The sequence below is a fragment of the Octopus bimaculoides genome, chromosome 7, assembly GCF_046866305.1.
Source record: "Octopus bimaculoides isolate indiv1 chromosome 7, ASM4686630v1, whole genome shotgun sequence".
NCBI lineage: Eukaryota > Metazoa > Mollusca > Cephalopoda > Octopoda > Octopodidae > Octopus > Octopus bimaculoides.
This window is the reverse complement of record NC_142934.1, coordinates 26,152,297-26,167,296: the sequence shown is the minus strand read 5'-3', so window position 1 is coordinate 26,167,296 and position 15,000 is coordinate 26,152,297. Positions and strand designations below refer to the sequence as shown.

The window sequence follows — 15,000 nt, the reverse complement described above, 5'->3', positions numbered from 1 at the left end:
ATTTAGCTATAGCTATTTCTTTATCATCAACATCATCATTTAATGTCTGTTTTCCATGCTGGTATGGGTTCTCCATAGACTGAAAATGAACAGCCTAAATCAATTTTCAAACCTTTTAGGTTCTCATCAGATGTATTTACATTCAATTTGACTAATCTCAGAGAAATAAGTAGCGGATCTGTGTCATCACTTTCATTAGCTACAGAAAACTGGGCAACTAATTTGTAGACCTCAAGTGTTAACACTTTATCTAATATCAAGGACCTCTCAATGGGGATCTCAGTCCACACTATACCAAGGTATGATATAATAAAAAAAGAATAAGACAAATGGCTATTTCAGGGTATCACTACACATTTTTCCATGACATGTTTATTCAAAACATGAATACAATTGTGTAACTTTATAAGTAACATAATGCAAATACATATTTTCACAAAATGTCATTTCTTCAAGTGATACACCTTCAAATATTTTCCAGGAGATACATGACCAAATATTCTAACAATAATTGCAGGTGTGGCTGCATGGTAAGAAACTTGCTTCCCAAACACATGGTTCCAGGTTCAGTCCCACCGCGTGGCACCTTGGGCAAATGTCTTCTACAATAGCCTCAGGCCAACCAAAACCTTGTAAGTGGATTTGGTAGACAGAAACTGAAAGAAGCTTGTCATGTATATATGTGTATATATCTGTGTGTGTGTGTGTGTCTTTATGTCTGTGTTTGTTCCCTACCACTGCTTGACAACCGGTGTTGGTGAGTTAATATCCTTGTAACTTAACAATTTGGCAAAAAGGACCAATAGAATAAGTACTAGGCTTTAAAAAACAAGTCTTAGTGTTGATTTATACAGCTAAAACTCAAGGCAGTGCCCTAGCATGGTAGCAGTCAAATGACTGAAACAAGTAAAAGATATATATACATAGATACAGCATGGCTGGGATAGGTCCCGGCAAGGCTATGTGGTCAAGAAATCTGTTTAACAACAATGTGGTTTGGGGATTGATTCCATTGTGTGAAACTTTGGAAGTGTCTTCTACTGTAACATCAGACAAATAATGTATCGTTGTACCTGTATTTCAAAGGGCCAGTCTTGTCACATTCTGTAATGTTGAATATCCCTAACAATTATGTTAAGGGTATGCATGTCTGTGGAGTGCTCAGCCGCTTGCATGCAACAAAGACAAGAGCCATACATTGCATCACCAAAACTGCAGAGGAGGCAACCAAAGGGGTCTCGATAAAAAGAAGCAGACCGCTAGTTTGTTGCTATGGGGATGAAAGCTGGGGCAACTGGATGAGAGATGTCTGATGTTGAAAACCCCAGACCCTCTATGATTCCAGAATCATCACTGATGATGCAATCCAGGCTATTAGGGAGGTCTATGTCGGAACTATTTAAGATAAATGAATATATATACTCTTTTACTTGTTTCAGTCATTTGACTACAGCCATGCTGGAGTACCACTTTTATAGTCGAGCAAATCGACCCCAGAGCTTATTCTTTGTAAGCCTAGTACTTATTCTATCAGTCCCTTTTGCCGAACCGCAAAGTTACGGGCACACAAATACACCAGCATCGGTTGTCAAGCGATGCAGGGGGGGGGACAAACAGATACACACACACACACACACACATACACATACACACACACACACACACACAACGGGCTTCTTCCAGTTTCCGTCTACCAAATCCACTCACAAGGCTTTGGTCCGCCCGAGGCTATAGTAGAGGACACTTGCCCAAGGTGCTATGAAGTGGAACTGAACCAGGGACCATGTGGCTGGTAAGCAAGCTACTTACCAGACAGCCACCCCTGCGCCTATATATATAAAATATGTGCACACATTTAGTATGTATTTAATATAAATTTAATGATATATATAATGTAGTGTAATATATGACAATAAAGCATAATATATATGCATGTAAAGTAATATAATGTATGCATGCATTAGGTATATATTACACAATAGATATAGTGTGTTTGTGTACACACACACACATATACACATACATTAAATATATTGCATAATATACATGCTCTCTCTCGTACATAAGCATGCATGCGTGTGTGTGTGTGTGTGTGGGTGTGGGTGCATGCGTGTGTGTGTGTGTGTGTGTGTGCATGCATGTGTGTGTGTGTGTGTGTGTGTATGCCGATTAATGTGTGGAGACCAAATATGATGTAAATGTAACACTTATTGAACAGCTATCTATTAAATAAAGAAATAAAGTAACCAGGAGAAAGAGAATAAGGAAGAATAACAGAAAAAACCCACAAGAAGAGTAAATTGAGCGAAAGAAAGAAAGAAAGAAAAAAGCAAAGTAAAGGCTGAAATGAGAACGGATGCACAATAGACATACAGACAGACAAAAATTTTAAAATATACATATATATATATATATATATATATGTATGTAAAAACATAATGGAATTCCAAATGTAACAGTTCTATTGAGCCGCTACCATTCTTACTCTATTCCATAAAGCTATTTCCCTTCCAACCCTGTCCCCTATTTATCTATCATTATATGTATTAAATTGTTCTTGTTCCTCTTTGTGTTGCCGTTTGTTGTTGTGGTGGTTGTTGTTGTTGTTGGAACTTTTTGTTACCACTATGATCATCATCGTCATCATCATCATCATTGTGGCCATTATTGTTGTTTTTGTTATTTAGATTTTTTTTTAGTTTGTCTAAATGAATTCATTTCATACAATTGACTTTCTATGAAGTGCAGAGAGAGTGAGAGCGAGGGCGCGCGAGAGAGAGGTGGAGGTGGAGGTAGAGAATGATACTGAATAGAGATTTAAATATCTATATATTAGAGGCAAAACTCGATTATGAAGATGATGATGATGATGATGACGACGATTATGTGGACGTGTGTGAGAGGAGGAAACAGGAGATAATATTATGATGAGGTTAATGGTAGCAATTATGTGAACGGAGGTGGTGGCGGTAGTGGTGTTGGCAATAAGGATGATACTGGCAATGATGGTGGTGGTGGTGGTGGTGGTGGTGGTGGTGGCAGAGTTTGTAATAGTGATGGCTATGATGAAAATGATGGTGATAATGGTGATGTAGAAGGCTGTGAGAATAATGATGATGATGATGATGATGGTGGTGGTAGTGAAATCAATGATGGCTGTGCTGAAGAAGAGTAGAATAATGGAAGTAGTGCTGGCGGTAGAGGCATTGGCAGTGTTGCTTGTGTTGTTAGTGTCAGTAGTGGTATTGTTGTTAATGGTGGAGTGTTGATGGCAATGGTGGTGATGGTGATGTTAGTGTTAATGGTATTGGTGGTATTGTTAGTGGTGAGGTTCATGGTAGTAGTGTTGTTGTTGTTGTTGTTGTTGTTAGTGGTGGCGGAGGTGGTGATTGCGATGCTCGTGTTGGTGGTATTGATTTTGTTGTTGTTGTTAGTGGTAGAGATGCTAGTGGAGGTGATGATGTTAGAGTTGGTGGTATTGTTAGTGGCAGTAGTTAGTGGTGGTGTCTGTTGGTGGTGTTAGTGGAGGTGATAACGAAGGCAGTGATGGACAGTGTTAACAATGATGATTGTGGTACCCTTGGTAATAGTGATACTATTTCTTTCAGATAGAGTGCTCATAGAGAGGCTCCTCATAATTCATGCACAGCAATATTAAACAGAAAATGGTTTTATTTTCCTCTTGGTTGGGAAGTCAAATTCAGACAACATTTCCAGTATATCATCATCATCATCGTTTAAAGTCCGCTTTCCATGCTAGCATGGGTTGGACAATTTGACTGAGGACTGGTGAGCCAGATGGTTACACCAGGCTCCAATCTGATTTGGCAGAGTTTCTATGGCTGGCTGCTCTTCCTAACGCCAACCACTCCGAGAGTGTAGTGGGTGCTTTTATGTGTCACCGGCACGAAGGCCAGTCAGGTGGTACTGGCAACCTGGTATCAATTTGCACCAAATCAATTGGCCCAACAAGAAATGCAGAAACCATACCAGCATGGGAACCACCCAACCATGCCAGCATGAGAAACAGATGCCAAACAATAATGATGAAGATCACAATTATGGTGATGTAGGCACAGATGTGGTTGTGTAGTTGGAAATTTGCTCCCAAACACATTGTTCCAGGTTCAGTCCCACTGCGTGGCACCTTGGGCAAGTGTCATCTACAACAGCTTTGGGCTGACCAAAGCCTTGTGAGTGGATTTGGTAGATGGAAACAGAAGCTCATTGTGTGCATATATGCGTGTGTGTGCGTGTGCTTTCCCTACCACTGTAGGTGTGTTTACATCCCTGTAATGTAGCAGTTTAGCAAAAGAGATTGATAAAATAAAATACCAGGCTTTACAAAAAAAATAATAAAGTACAAGGGTTGATTCATTCAACTAAAATTCTACAAGGCAGTGCTCCAGCATCGCTGCAGTCTAATGACTGAAAGAAGTAAAAGATAAAATATATATAAAGCCAACTTCCACACAATTTCTGTCTATGATATTCCACTCACAAGATATTAGTCTGACCTAGGTTATAATAGAAGACATTTACCCAAGGTGTCATGCAGTGAGATTGAACCCAGAGTCATGTAATTGGGAAGGAAATTTTTTAACCACATAGCCATGACAAACTATTTAACTTGTCAGATTGGTAGCATTATCATCATTCAAGGTCTGTTCTCTATGGTGGAATAGGTTGGATGGTTTGAGAAGAGCTGGCCAGCTGAAGAGCTGCCTGGATTCCATGTCTGTTTTGGAATGGTTTCTATGGCTGGATGCCCTTCCTAATGCCAACCACTCTACAGAGTGTACAGGGTGCTTTTACAAGCACTGGGATGGGTGATTTTATGTGGGATCAGCACCCACAAGCCTGCAAAGTTAGGGTCATTCAGCTGAAGAGGGGAAACTGGTAGCATGACTTCAAATTTATAACTGACAGTCTAGTTGATTAAAAAGAAATAATTAGGCAAGTATTAAAATGTAATTAAGATAACTTACAAAGACATTGAGTCCTCTGGCGCACATGTTCTTCTTGGATGTATTGAACACATATCGATTAGTGGGATCAGATGAGAGGTGAGCAATGACAAGAAACAGTGTTCCCAGCACAAACATGATGACCACAACACCAATAACTGTGAACTCCATGAACCACCAACTGAAAATAGAAAAAACAACAAATATTAGATATCATTTAAAATATGTGTGTGTGTATATATATATATATCATCATTTAACATCTGCCTTCCAAGCTCGCATGGGTGTGTGTGTGTGCGCGTATGTGTATATGTATATATATATATACCAGAGTAAGCACATAAATGTGCAACAAGGTGGAAAAAATAGTACTCAAATACCAGAGGTAGAGTAGCTGCTTTTAAATAAAGTATATATTATATATATATATATATATATATATATATATATATATATAAAGGTGAGCTGATGGAATTGTTAGCATGCTGGACAAAATGCTCAGTGGGATTTTGGAAAAACAATCCATCGTATCTTAGAAATACTTCAACTATTGAGCATTAAATAAAAGCCTTTTTGCCTAAATCACTTTCAGTATATTTCTGGTCTCTGGAATCCTCAAAACAGAAGAATTTTATTCCTTATTTTATCAATGCAGGAAAGTAAATTCTCTCAACTGGCATAAATGAAATAACAGGATAAAACATGTACACGCAGCCAAATGCATTTGAAACTCAAACATATATAGACAAGAGCTATCACATATACAGACAAAACAGATGAAAACAGACACATATCCATGAAAAAAAAAAAAGACATGTGAGATACATGATATCTGTCTGTCTGTCTATATGAAATGATTACTTCTATGTTTTTAAAACAATTGTTATCAGTCACATTTACCAAAAAAGCTTCATCCTTAAGTGCTAACAAAAAGCAGTTTTCACTATATAATATACATATATATATATTGTACAAAGTATGAGCATCTAGTTGTTTGGTCGAATGAACGATCTTCTTGTTGAATTGACATGCAAAGTGGTTGAATATTCCATAACACACATGTACCATTAACATAATTCTCAAGTACAATCTACATAGCACAGTGTGATAAGGTTATCCAACAGGCTTCTACACTGATTCTGTCCAAGATATTTATTCAAGATACTAAGCAGCAAAATTAAATCTCAGACTCCATGACTGTAAAGTAACCGTAAACTATTTGTTGATATGTGTGGCTGTGTTTGTTATCTAATTTTATAGTGGGTCATTAAAATGCAAATAAAATTTTAAGAATTTAAAATAAAATGTTTATCTGTTACAAATGATATAAACATTGCATCAAGAATTAAATATTTATGCAGGATTATCAGGATTTTTTTTGTAACCAATTACTCAATGAGTCATTATGTCCTGGGCAATGATAACTATCTTAATAGTATATGTTTTATTTTGGTCAAGTGAACAGTGGGAATAAATTTCAGTTTGGTTTAGTCACATATATCTGTACATATAAGAACACTCATACACAGAGTATAAATGTCACAACTATGTTCTACTTTCTGTTCATTTCTTTGATCTGCTAAATGTCTATGTATGCCACTGGTCAGAGACGTCTACAACAGTGAAGCATACAAAAGTGAGTCTAGATACTGAAATAGCTGATTCCCCTGTGATTTGCTGACCTTTTGCTAGCTAACTGAACTAAGTCACTTTTATCGTAGTGGCTGAGTGATTAAGAAGTTTGCTTCATAACCACGTAATCACAAGGTTTCAAGTTTAGTCCCACAGCAAGACATCTTGGGCTAGTAAGTGGAGTCTACTAGAGCGCTGGGCCAGTCGAAACTTTGTCAGTGGATTTGGTAGATGGAAACTGAAAAAGCTCATTGTATGTGCATGAGTGCCTGTGTGTGTGTGTTGAGTGTGTGTGTGTTGAGTGTGTTGTGAGTATGCTGTGGGTGTGTGCATTGTGGGTGTGCGTTGTAAGAGTGTGTGTTGTGGGAGTGTGTGGATGTAGGTGTATGTCTTGTGGGAATGTGTGGTCATGTGTTGTGGGGATGTGTGGTTAAGGGTATGCGGATGAGCGTGTGCGGGTGGGTGTTGTGGGTGCGTGTATTTTGTGTGTGTTTGTTGTGGGTGTGTGTGTGAGTGTGGGTAGGTGTTTGTTGTGTGGGTGTGTGTGCGTGCTTGTCATGAGTGTGTGTGCTTGTCGTGGGTGTGGGTGTGCTTGTCGTAGGTTTGTGTGTGCTTGTCGTGGGCATGTGTGTGCGTGTGTGTGTGTGCTTGTCGTGGGTCTGTGTGTGTGCTTGTCGTGGGTCTGTATAACCTTGCTTGGAGACAGATACGGTGAAAACAGAAGGTGCATCCAACCATAGAAAATCTACCTCAATAAGCTCCAACCAACTCATACAGGGATGAAAAAGTGGATATTAAAATAATGATGATTATATCTCATAGGTCCAGCAAGACATCAAACAACCTACCTATCACTGCAACCATCTATCACCATTATAGTGAAACGTAGAACAGGGGAGAATGTTGAAATACTAGAGTGAAGACTCATAAAAGTATGTTGTGTACAAGAGATAAGATAGGAGGAAGCCCCCAGTCAGGTTCCTTATGGGCAAGAAACATAACTGCACATTCTTCAGGGGTTGGGGTTACATTACTGGAATAGGCACATTTTTGACAAAGAAATGTATACCTTATTTTCTGGTATAGAAGAATATACAGCTAGAAAAATGGTAGGTTGACTTAAACGCCAAGACAACTTTTGGGAACCAAAAGTTCCATATAGAATATAGCAGGATTAGAAAAGATAGTGATGATGCGTTCATGTTTACACTGTATACTATTCTGACTTGTATGACAGAAAATATGTTAAAGTAATTGAAGCAGTGAAAATATGTAACAACAATTGAGTTTAGACAAAGAACAGTTGGAGAAATGGAATAAAGGAATTATTTCTCCAAATAGAAAGTAGACTGTATGAACTAAAATGATGCCTGGTTATCAAAGTATGGGTATTAAATAGAGAGACGGGGCAAGGAAGAGAGAGAGACGGGGCAAGGAAGAGAGAGAGAGACGGGGCAAGGAAGAGAGAGAGAGACGGGGCAAGGAAGAGAGAGAGAGACGGGGCAAGGAAGAGAGAGAGAGACGGGGCAAGGAAGAGAGAGAGAGACGGGGCAAGGAAGAGAGGGAGAGACGGGACAAGGAAGAGAGAGAGAGACGGGGCAAGGAAGAGAGAGAGAGACGGGGCAAGGAAGAGAGAGAGAGACGGGGCAAGGAAGAGAGAGAGAGAGACGGGGCAAGGAAGAGAGAGAGAGAGACGGGACAAGGAAGAGAGAGAGAGACGGGACAAGGAAGAGAGAGAGAGACGGGACAAGGAAGAGAGAGAGAGACGGGACAAGGAAGAGAGAGAGAGACGGGACAAGGAAGAGAGAGAGAGACGGGACAAGGAAGAGAGAGAGAGACGGGACAAGGAAGAGAGAGAGAGACGGGACAAGGAAGAGAGAGAGAGAGACGGGACAAGGAAGAGAGAGAGAGAGACGGGACAAGGAAGAGAGAGAGAGAGACGGGACAAGGAAGAGAGAGAGAGAGACGGGACAAGGAAGAGAGAGAGAGAGACGGGACAAGGAAGAGAGAGAGAGAGACGGGACAAGGAAGAGAGAGAGAGAGACGGGACAAGGAAGAGAGAGAGAGAGACGGGACAAGGAAGAGAGAGAGAGAGACGGGACAAGGAAGAGAGAGAGAGAGACGGGACAAGGAAGAGAGAGAGAGAGACGGGACAAGGAAGAGAGAGAGAGAGACGGGACAAGGAAGAGAGAGAGAGAGACGGGACAAGGAAGAGAGAGAGAGAGACGGGACAAGGAAGAGAGAGAGAGAGACGGGACAAGGAAGAGAGAGAGAGAGACGGGACAAGGAAGAGAGAGAGAGAGACGGGACAAGGAAGAGAGAGAGAGAGACGGGACAAGGAAGAGAGAGAGAGAGACGGGACAAGGAAGAGAGAGAGAGAGACGGGACAAGGAAGAGAGAGAGAGAGACGGGACAAGGAAGAGAGAGAGAGAGACGGGACAAGGAAGAGAGAGAGAGAGACGGGACAAGGAAGAGAGAGAGAGAGAGACGGGACAAGGAAGAGAGAGAGAGAGAGACGGGACAAGGAAGAGAGAGAGAGAGAGACGGGACAAGGAAGAGAGAGAGAGAGAGACGGGACAAGGAAGAGAGAGAGAGAGACGGGACAAGGAAGAGAGAGAGAGAGACGGGACAAGGAAGAGAGAGAGAGAGACGGGACAAGGAAGAGAGAGAGAGAGACGGGACAAGGAAGAGAGAGAGAGACGGGACAAGGAAGAGAGAGAGAGACGGGACAAGGAAGAGAGAGAGAGACGGGACAAGGAAGAGAGAGAGAGACGGGACAAGGAAGAGAGAGAGAGACGGGACAAGGAAGAGAGAGAGAGACGGGACAAGGAAGAGAGAGAGAGACGGGACAAGGAAGAGAGAGAGAGACGGGACAAAGAAGAGAGAGAGAGACGGGACAAGGAAGAGAGAGAGAGACGGGACATGGAAGAGAGAGAGAGACGGGACATGGAAGAGAGAGAGAGACGGGACATGGAAGAGAGAGAGAGACTGGACATGGAAGAGAGAGAGAGACGGGACATGGAAGAGAGAGAGAGACGGGACATGGAAGAGAGAGAGAGACGGGACATGGAAGAGAGAGAGAGACGGGACATGGAAGAGAGAGAGAGACAGGACAAGGAAGAGAGAGAGATGGGGCAAGGAAGAGAGAGAGATGGGGTAAGGAAGAGAGAGAGATGGGGTAAGGAAGAGAGAGACAGGGCAAAGAAGAGAGAGAGACAGGGCAAAGAAGAGAGAGAGACAGGGCAAAGAAGAGAGAGAGACAGGGCAAAGAAGAGAGAGAGAGACAGGGCAAAGAAGAGAGAGAGACAGGGCAAAGAAGAGAGAGAGACAGGGCAAAGAAGAGAGAGAGAGACAGGGCAAAGAAGAGAGAGAGAGAGAGAGACAGGGCAAAGAAGAGAGAGAGAGACAGGGCAAAGAAGAGAGAGAGAGACAGGGCAAAGAAGAGAGAGAGAGACAGGGCAAAGAAGAGAGAGAGAGAGAGAGAGAGACGGGGCAAAGAAGAGAGAGAGAGATGAAGAAAGAGAGAGAGAGTCAGAGATGGGGAAAGGGAGAGAGAGAGAGAGATGGAGAAAGGAAGAGAGAGACGGGGAGGGACTAAAGTACTGTAAGATAAATTTTGTAAGGAAAAGGTATAGTGTATTTCCCTAGAAATTATGTCATTATCGCAGAAGATATGAAAAACAAGGTGATCCCTACTGGGATTAAAATCCAAAATATAAGAAATCAAGACTAAAGAGTCTAAGTCAATTACTCTGTTGCTCCACTGGTTCTGTCAAACTTCTACAGTATGATAAAAAGACTGTTTAAAGAAAAAATATGCACACAAGTTTTTCTTAAGTCCAATGTTATTTTTATTATCTCTCACGTGCCATGGCGTATTCATGCCTTCGACAAATCATAGCTTGTTCCTCCTCCATTTATTTCTGTTTCTCACTCTGCATGTTCAATCTCTTCTTCATCCAGTTGAACTTCTTCATTCTCTGCCTTCCTCTCGCTTCCTCCTTTTTATTATGAGAGTAAAATTAATTAAGATGGCTTCCAATATTTGGTACTAGTGTGCCAACATGGATACTAGACTTACAAGAAGTAACAGCTAAATTTCTACCAAAGTGTAGCCTGCTATATTAAAAAAAAAGTATACATTGCAAAAAGTAACTACAGATAAATGATCATGGTTCAAATGCTTTTGATCATAAGTCAGCTGGATTGAGGCTAACCTGGGGTTAAACAATAGTTTAGAGAACCTTTATATGATCATTTCACTTATTGAAAAGAGTCTTCAAATTTCTTTCAAATCACATTATGCCATTTTGAAAAAGGAAGGACACATTACAAAGATATACTTTGGCACACACTGCTCACATTTTTCCTTAGGCATTGACTTGAAGATGTTTAGACTTGGCATTGGCTACAATAATCTCACTAATCTCACAGGGGTAGAGAGAGAGAGAAAGAGAAGCAGGACTGCAAAGGTCATGGGTACTGCTTTGCCTCTGTTGACTAACACATAAAAGAAAAGGTCAACTTTGACAGAGCTACTTAATTTCTATTATTATTATTATTATTATTGTTATTATTATTATTATTATTATTATTATTACCAGTCAAGTACTGGGGTTAATCTAATTGACTATATCCCCTTCTCTCAAAATTGTTGGCCTTGAGCCTAAATTAGATTATTATTATTATTATTATTATTATTATTTATGTGGTGAGCTGGCAGAATTGTTAGCATGTTGGGCAAAAATGCTAAGTGGTATTTCATCAGTCTTCATATTCCGAGTTCAAATTTCACCAAGGTTGACTTTGCCTTTTATCTTTCCGGGGTCGATAGAATGTGTACCAGTTAATTACTGGGGGTTGATGTTATCAAATTACTCCCTTCCTTAAAATTGCTGGATTAGTGCCGAAATTTGAAACCGTTATTATTAAGAGGCAGTGAGCTAGCAGAATTGTTAGTATGCCAGGCGAAATGTCTAGCAGCATTTCATCTGCGGCTATGTTCTGAGTTTAAATTCTGCTGAGGTCGACTTTGCCTTTCATCCTTTCAGGGTCGATAAATCAAGTACCAATTGAGTACTAGTGTCGATGTGATTGATTGTTCCCCACCCCACAAAATTCAGACCTTGTGCCTATAGAAGAAGGGATTTAAAAAGGTGGCCAGCTGGAAGAATCATTAGCATGCAGGGTAAAATGCTTAACAGTATTTCATCCACCTTGACGTTCTGAGTTCAAATTCCACTGAGGTTGACTTTGCCTTTCATCCTTGTGGGGTCGCTAAATTAAGTACCAGTGAAACACTGTGGTTGATGTAATCGACTATACCCGCTCCCCCAAATTTCAGGCCTTGTGCCTATAGTAGAAAGGATTATTATTACTATTATTATTATTATTATTATCAAGGCATCAAGTTGGTGAAATTGTCAGTATGTCGGACAAAACGCTTAGCAGCATTGCTTCCAGCTCTTTATGCTCGGAGTTCGAATTCCACAAAGTTCAATAAAATAAAGTCTCATTTGAAAACTGGGGTTGTTGTGATTGACTGGCCCCTCCCTCAAAATATCAGGCCTTCTGTTTATTTTAGAAAGGATTATTATTATTAATAGTTGTAGCAGCAGCAATAGTAAAATTTAACTGCATACACATGAAGTTTTAGTTTCATTTTTCAATGCTCTGAGCTTAAATTCTGCTGAGATTGACTGTTTCAGTCACGATTATAGAAACGATTGATTAAAGTATCAGTTATGTACTGGAATATATTGTGTCAGTTATACATTTCGTTATTAGTAGTATAGTAGCAGAAATGGAAGAATAACAGTCTGCAACAATGTCTTACTGTAATTACCAAAGTAAGTACTAATGTACTAAAAGAGGTCAGTCTGATAATTTTCATTAATCAAGAAAATGCCAATGCCAAGGAGAGGCAAACATTGCTGGGAGGCAACTGGAGGTTAAATGTGTCAACGCGCCAGTGACTCAAATTTGGAAATGGGAAACGTAGTGAAAAAGTAGGGAGATGTTTTCTCTGATGTTTTGATTTAAAATCCTTTTTAGAGCTAATAAAGAACTGGGGTTAATTTAATCAATTCTAATACTCTTCTTACACCAAAATGAGAAATTCTTTTATTCTTTTACTTGCTTCAGTTATTTGACTGTGACCATGCTTGAGCATCAGCTTGAAGAGTCTTAGTTGAACAAATCGGCTCAGAACTTAACTTTTGTCGTTTTTAAGCCTAGTACTTATTCTATTGGTCTCTTTCACTGAGCCTTTAAGTTATGGGGACGTAAATACACCAACACCGGTTGTCAAGCAGTGATGGTGGGGGACAAAGACACCCAACGCTGTGTATAATATAGAACATTTATAAATAGAAGGTCTATACACACACACACACACACACACACACACACACACACACACACACACACACACACACACACACACACACACACACACACACACACACACACACACACACACAACTTCTTTCAGTTTCTGTCCACCAAATCCATTCGCAAAGCTTTAGTCAGCCTGAGATAGTAGTAGTAGACATTTGCCCAAAGGGCCACGCAGTGGGACTGAATCTGGAACCATGTGGTTGGGAAGCAAACTTCTTACCACACTGCATGGCATCTTGGGCAAAAGTCTTCTACTGTAGCCTTGGGCCAACCAAAGCCTTGTGAGTGGATTTGGTAGACAGAAACTGAAAGGAACCTGTCGTGTATATATATATATATATGTTTGTGTGTGTGTTTGTCCATCCCTCCTCACTTGGCAACTGATGTTGGTGTGTTTATGTACCTGTAACCTAGTGGTTCAGCAAAAGAGACTGATAAAGTACTAAGTTTACAAAGCATAAGTCCTGGGGGTCAATGTGTTCGACTAAAGGTGGTGCTCTAGCATGACTGCAGTCAAATGACTGAAACGAAAAAAAAAAAAAAATTTTTAAATACCGAACAAAATGCTAAATGGTATTTGATCCATCTTTATGGTCTGACTTCAAATGCTGCTGAGACTGACTTTGCCTTTCATCTTTTCAGGGTTGATAAAATGAGTACCAGTGAAGCAAGGGGACAAGTTTATTACATTGACCAGTAACTTATTTTATCAATTCCAAAAAGGATGACAGGATAAGTTGACCTTGGCAAGATTTGAACTCAGAATGTAAAGAGTCAGAAGAAATGCTACTCGGCACACCACTACTATTTACCCTAAAGCAGTCACAGTATTTCTGACTTTCACATTTATAGAACTTAATTTTGATAGCATTATATTCCCTGGGGGTCACAGGAACAGATGAGAATGACCCTTGACCTCTCAAATTTCTGGTAAGGTTATATTGTTCAGTTTTTCTTAATGAGACAATATGTCGGTTTATAAATATATATTATATATATGTGTATTGGCAAACACATCTGGCTTACCAATAGACATAATTGGCTTCCAGGCTAAGGTTCTTTTTTTTTTTTTTTTTTTTTAAATAACCACATTAACCTATAAATATACAGATGAGAAGAGCAAACGGACAGGGAATTGGAATGCACTGGAGACAAGAGCAGAAAGCTTTATGCATATGTATGTGTGTGTGCATGTATATGTATATATATATATATATATATATATATATATATAGAGTGCATGAAATGAAGTGGAAGACTAAGACAGGAGGAGAGACTGTGTTGAGAGAGAAAGAGGAGTGCAGAGAAAAGGTAGTAGTAAATAGAATGATACAGTTAAATAGCAAGATAACTTCTGATATCGGAATGGAATTGAGAGTTTACTAGGATCAACCAACATATGGAGAGAGAGAGGGAGGGGGAGGGGGAGAGGATGGGAGAGAGAGAGAGGAAGAGAGAGGATGGGAGAGAGAGAGAGGAAGAGAGAGGATGGGAGAGAGAGAGAGGAAGAGAGAGGATGGGAGAGGATGGGAGAGGGAGGAAGAGAGAGGATGGGAGAGAGGAAGAGAGAGGATGGGAGAGAGAGGATGGGAGAGAGAGGATGGGAGAGAGAGAGGATGGGAGAGAGAGAGGATGGGAGAGAGAGAGGATGGGAGAGAGAGAGGATGGGAGAGAGAGAGGATGGGAGAGAGAGGATGGGAGAGAGAGGAAGAGAGAGGATGGGAGAGAGGAAGAGAGAGAGGAAGAGAGAGAGGAAGAGAGAGGAAGAGAGAGAGGAAGAGAGAGGATGGGAGAGAGGAAGAGAGAGGATGGGAGAGAGGAAGAGAGAGGATGGGAGAGAGGAAGAGAGAGGATGGGAGAGAGGAAGAGAGAGGATGGGAGAGAGGAAGAGAGAGGATGGGAGAGAGGAAGAGAGAGGATGGGAGAGAGGATGGGAGAGAGGAAGAGAGAGGATGGGAGAGAGGAAGAGAGAGGATGGGAGAGAGGAAGAGAGAGGATGGGA

The 15,000-nt window shown here is 40.7% G+C and overlaps 1 protein-coding gene across 7 annotated transcripts in view; it reads right to left on the bottom strand.

Moving 5' to 3' along the window:
* The window catches only part of LOC106874846 (neuronal membrane glycoprotein M6-a), a 664,201-nt gene that overhangs the window by 20,717 nt on the left and 628,484 nt on the right, over positions 1-15,000 (bottom strand). For all 7 annotated transcript variants that reach the window (XM_052969399.2, XM_089355036.1, XM_052969395.2 and 4 more), the window contains one exon: positions 4,989-5,148. In XM_052969399.2, coding sequence (XP_052825359.1) covers positions 4,989-5,148 — 160 coding nt within the window. The remainder of the gene's footprint in view (positions 1-4,988; positions 5,149-15,000) is intronic.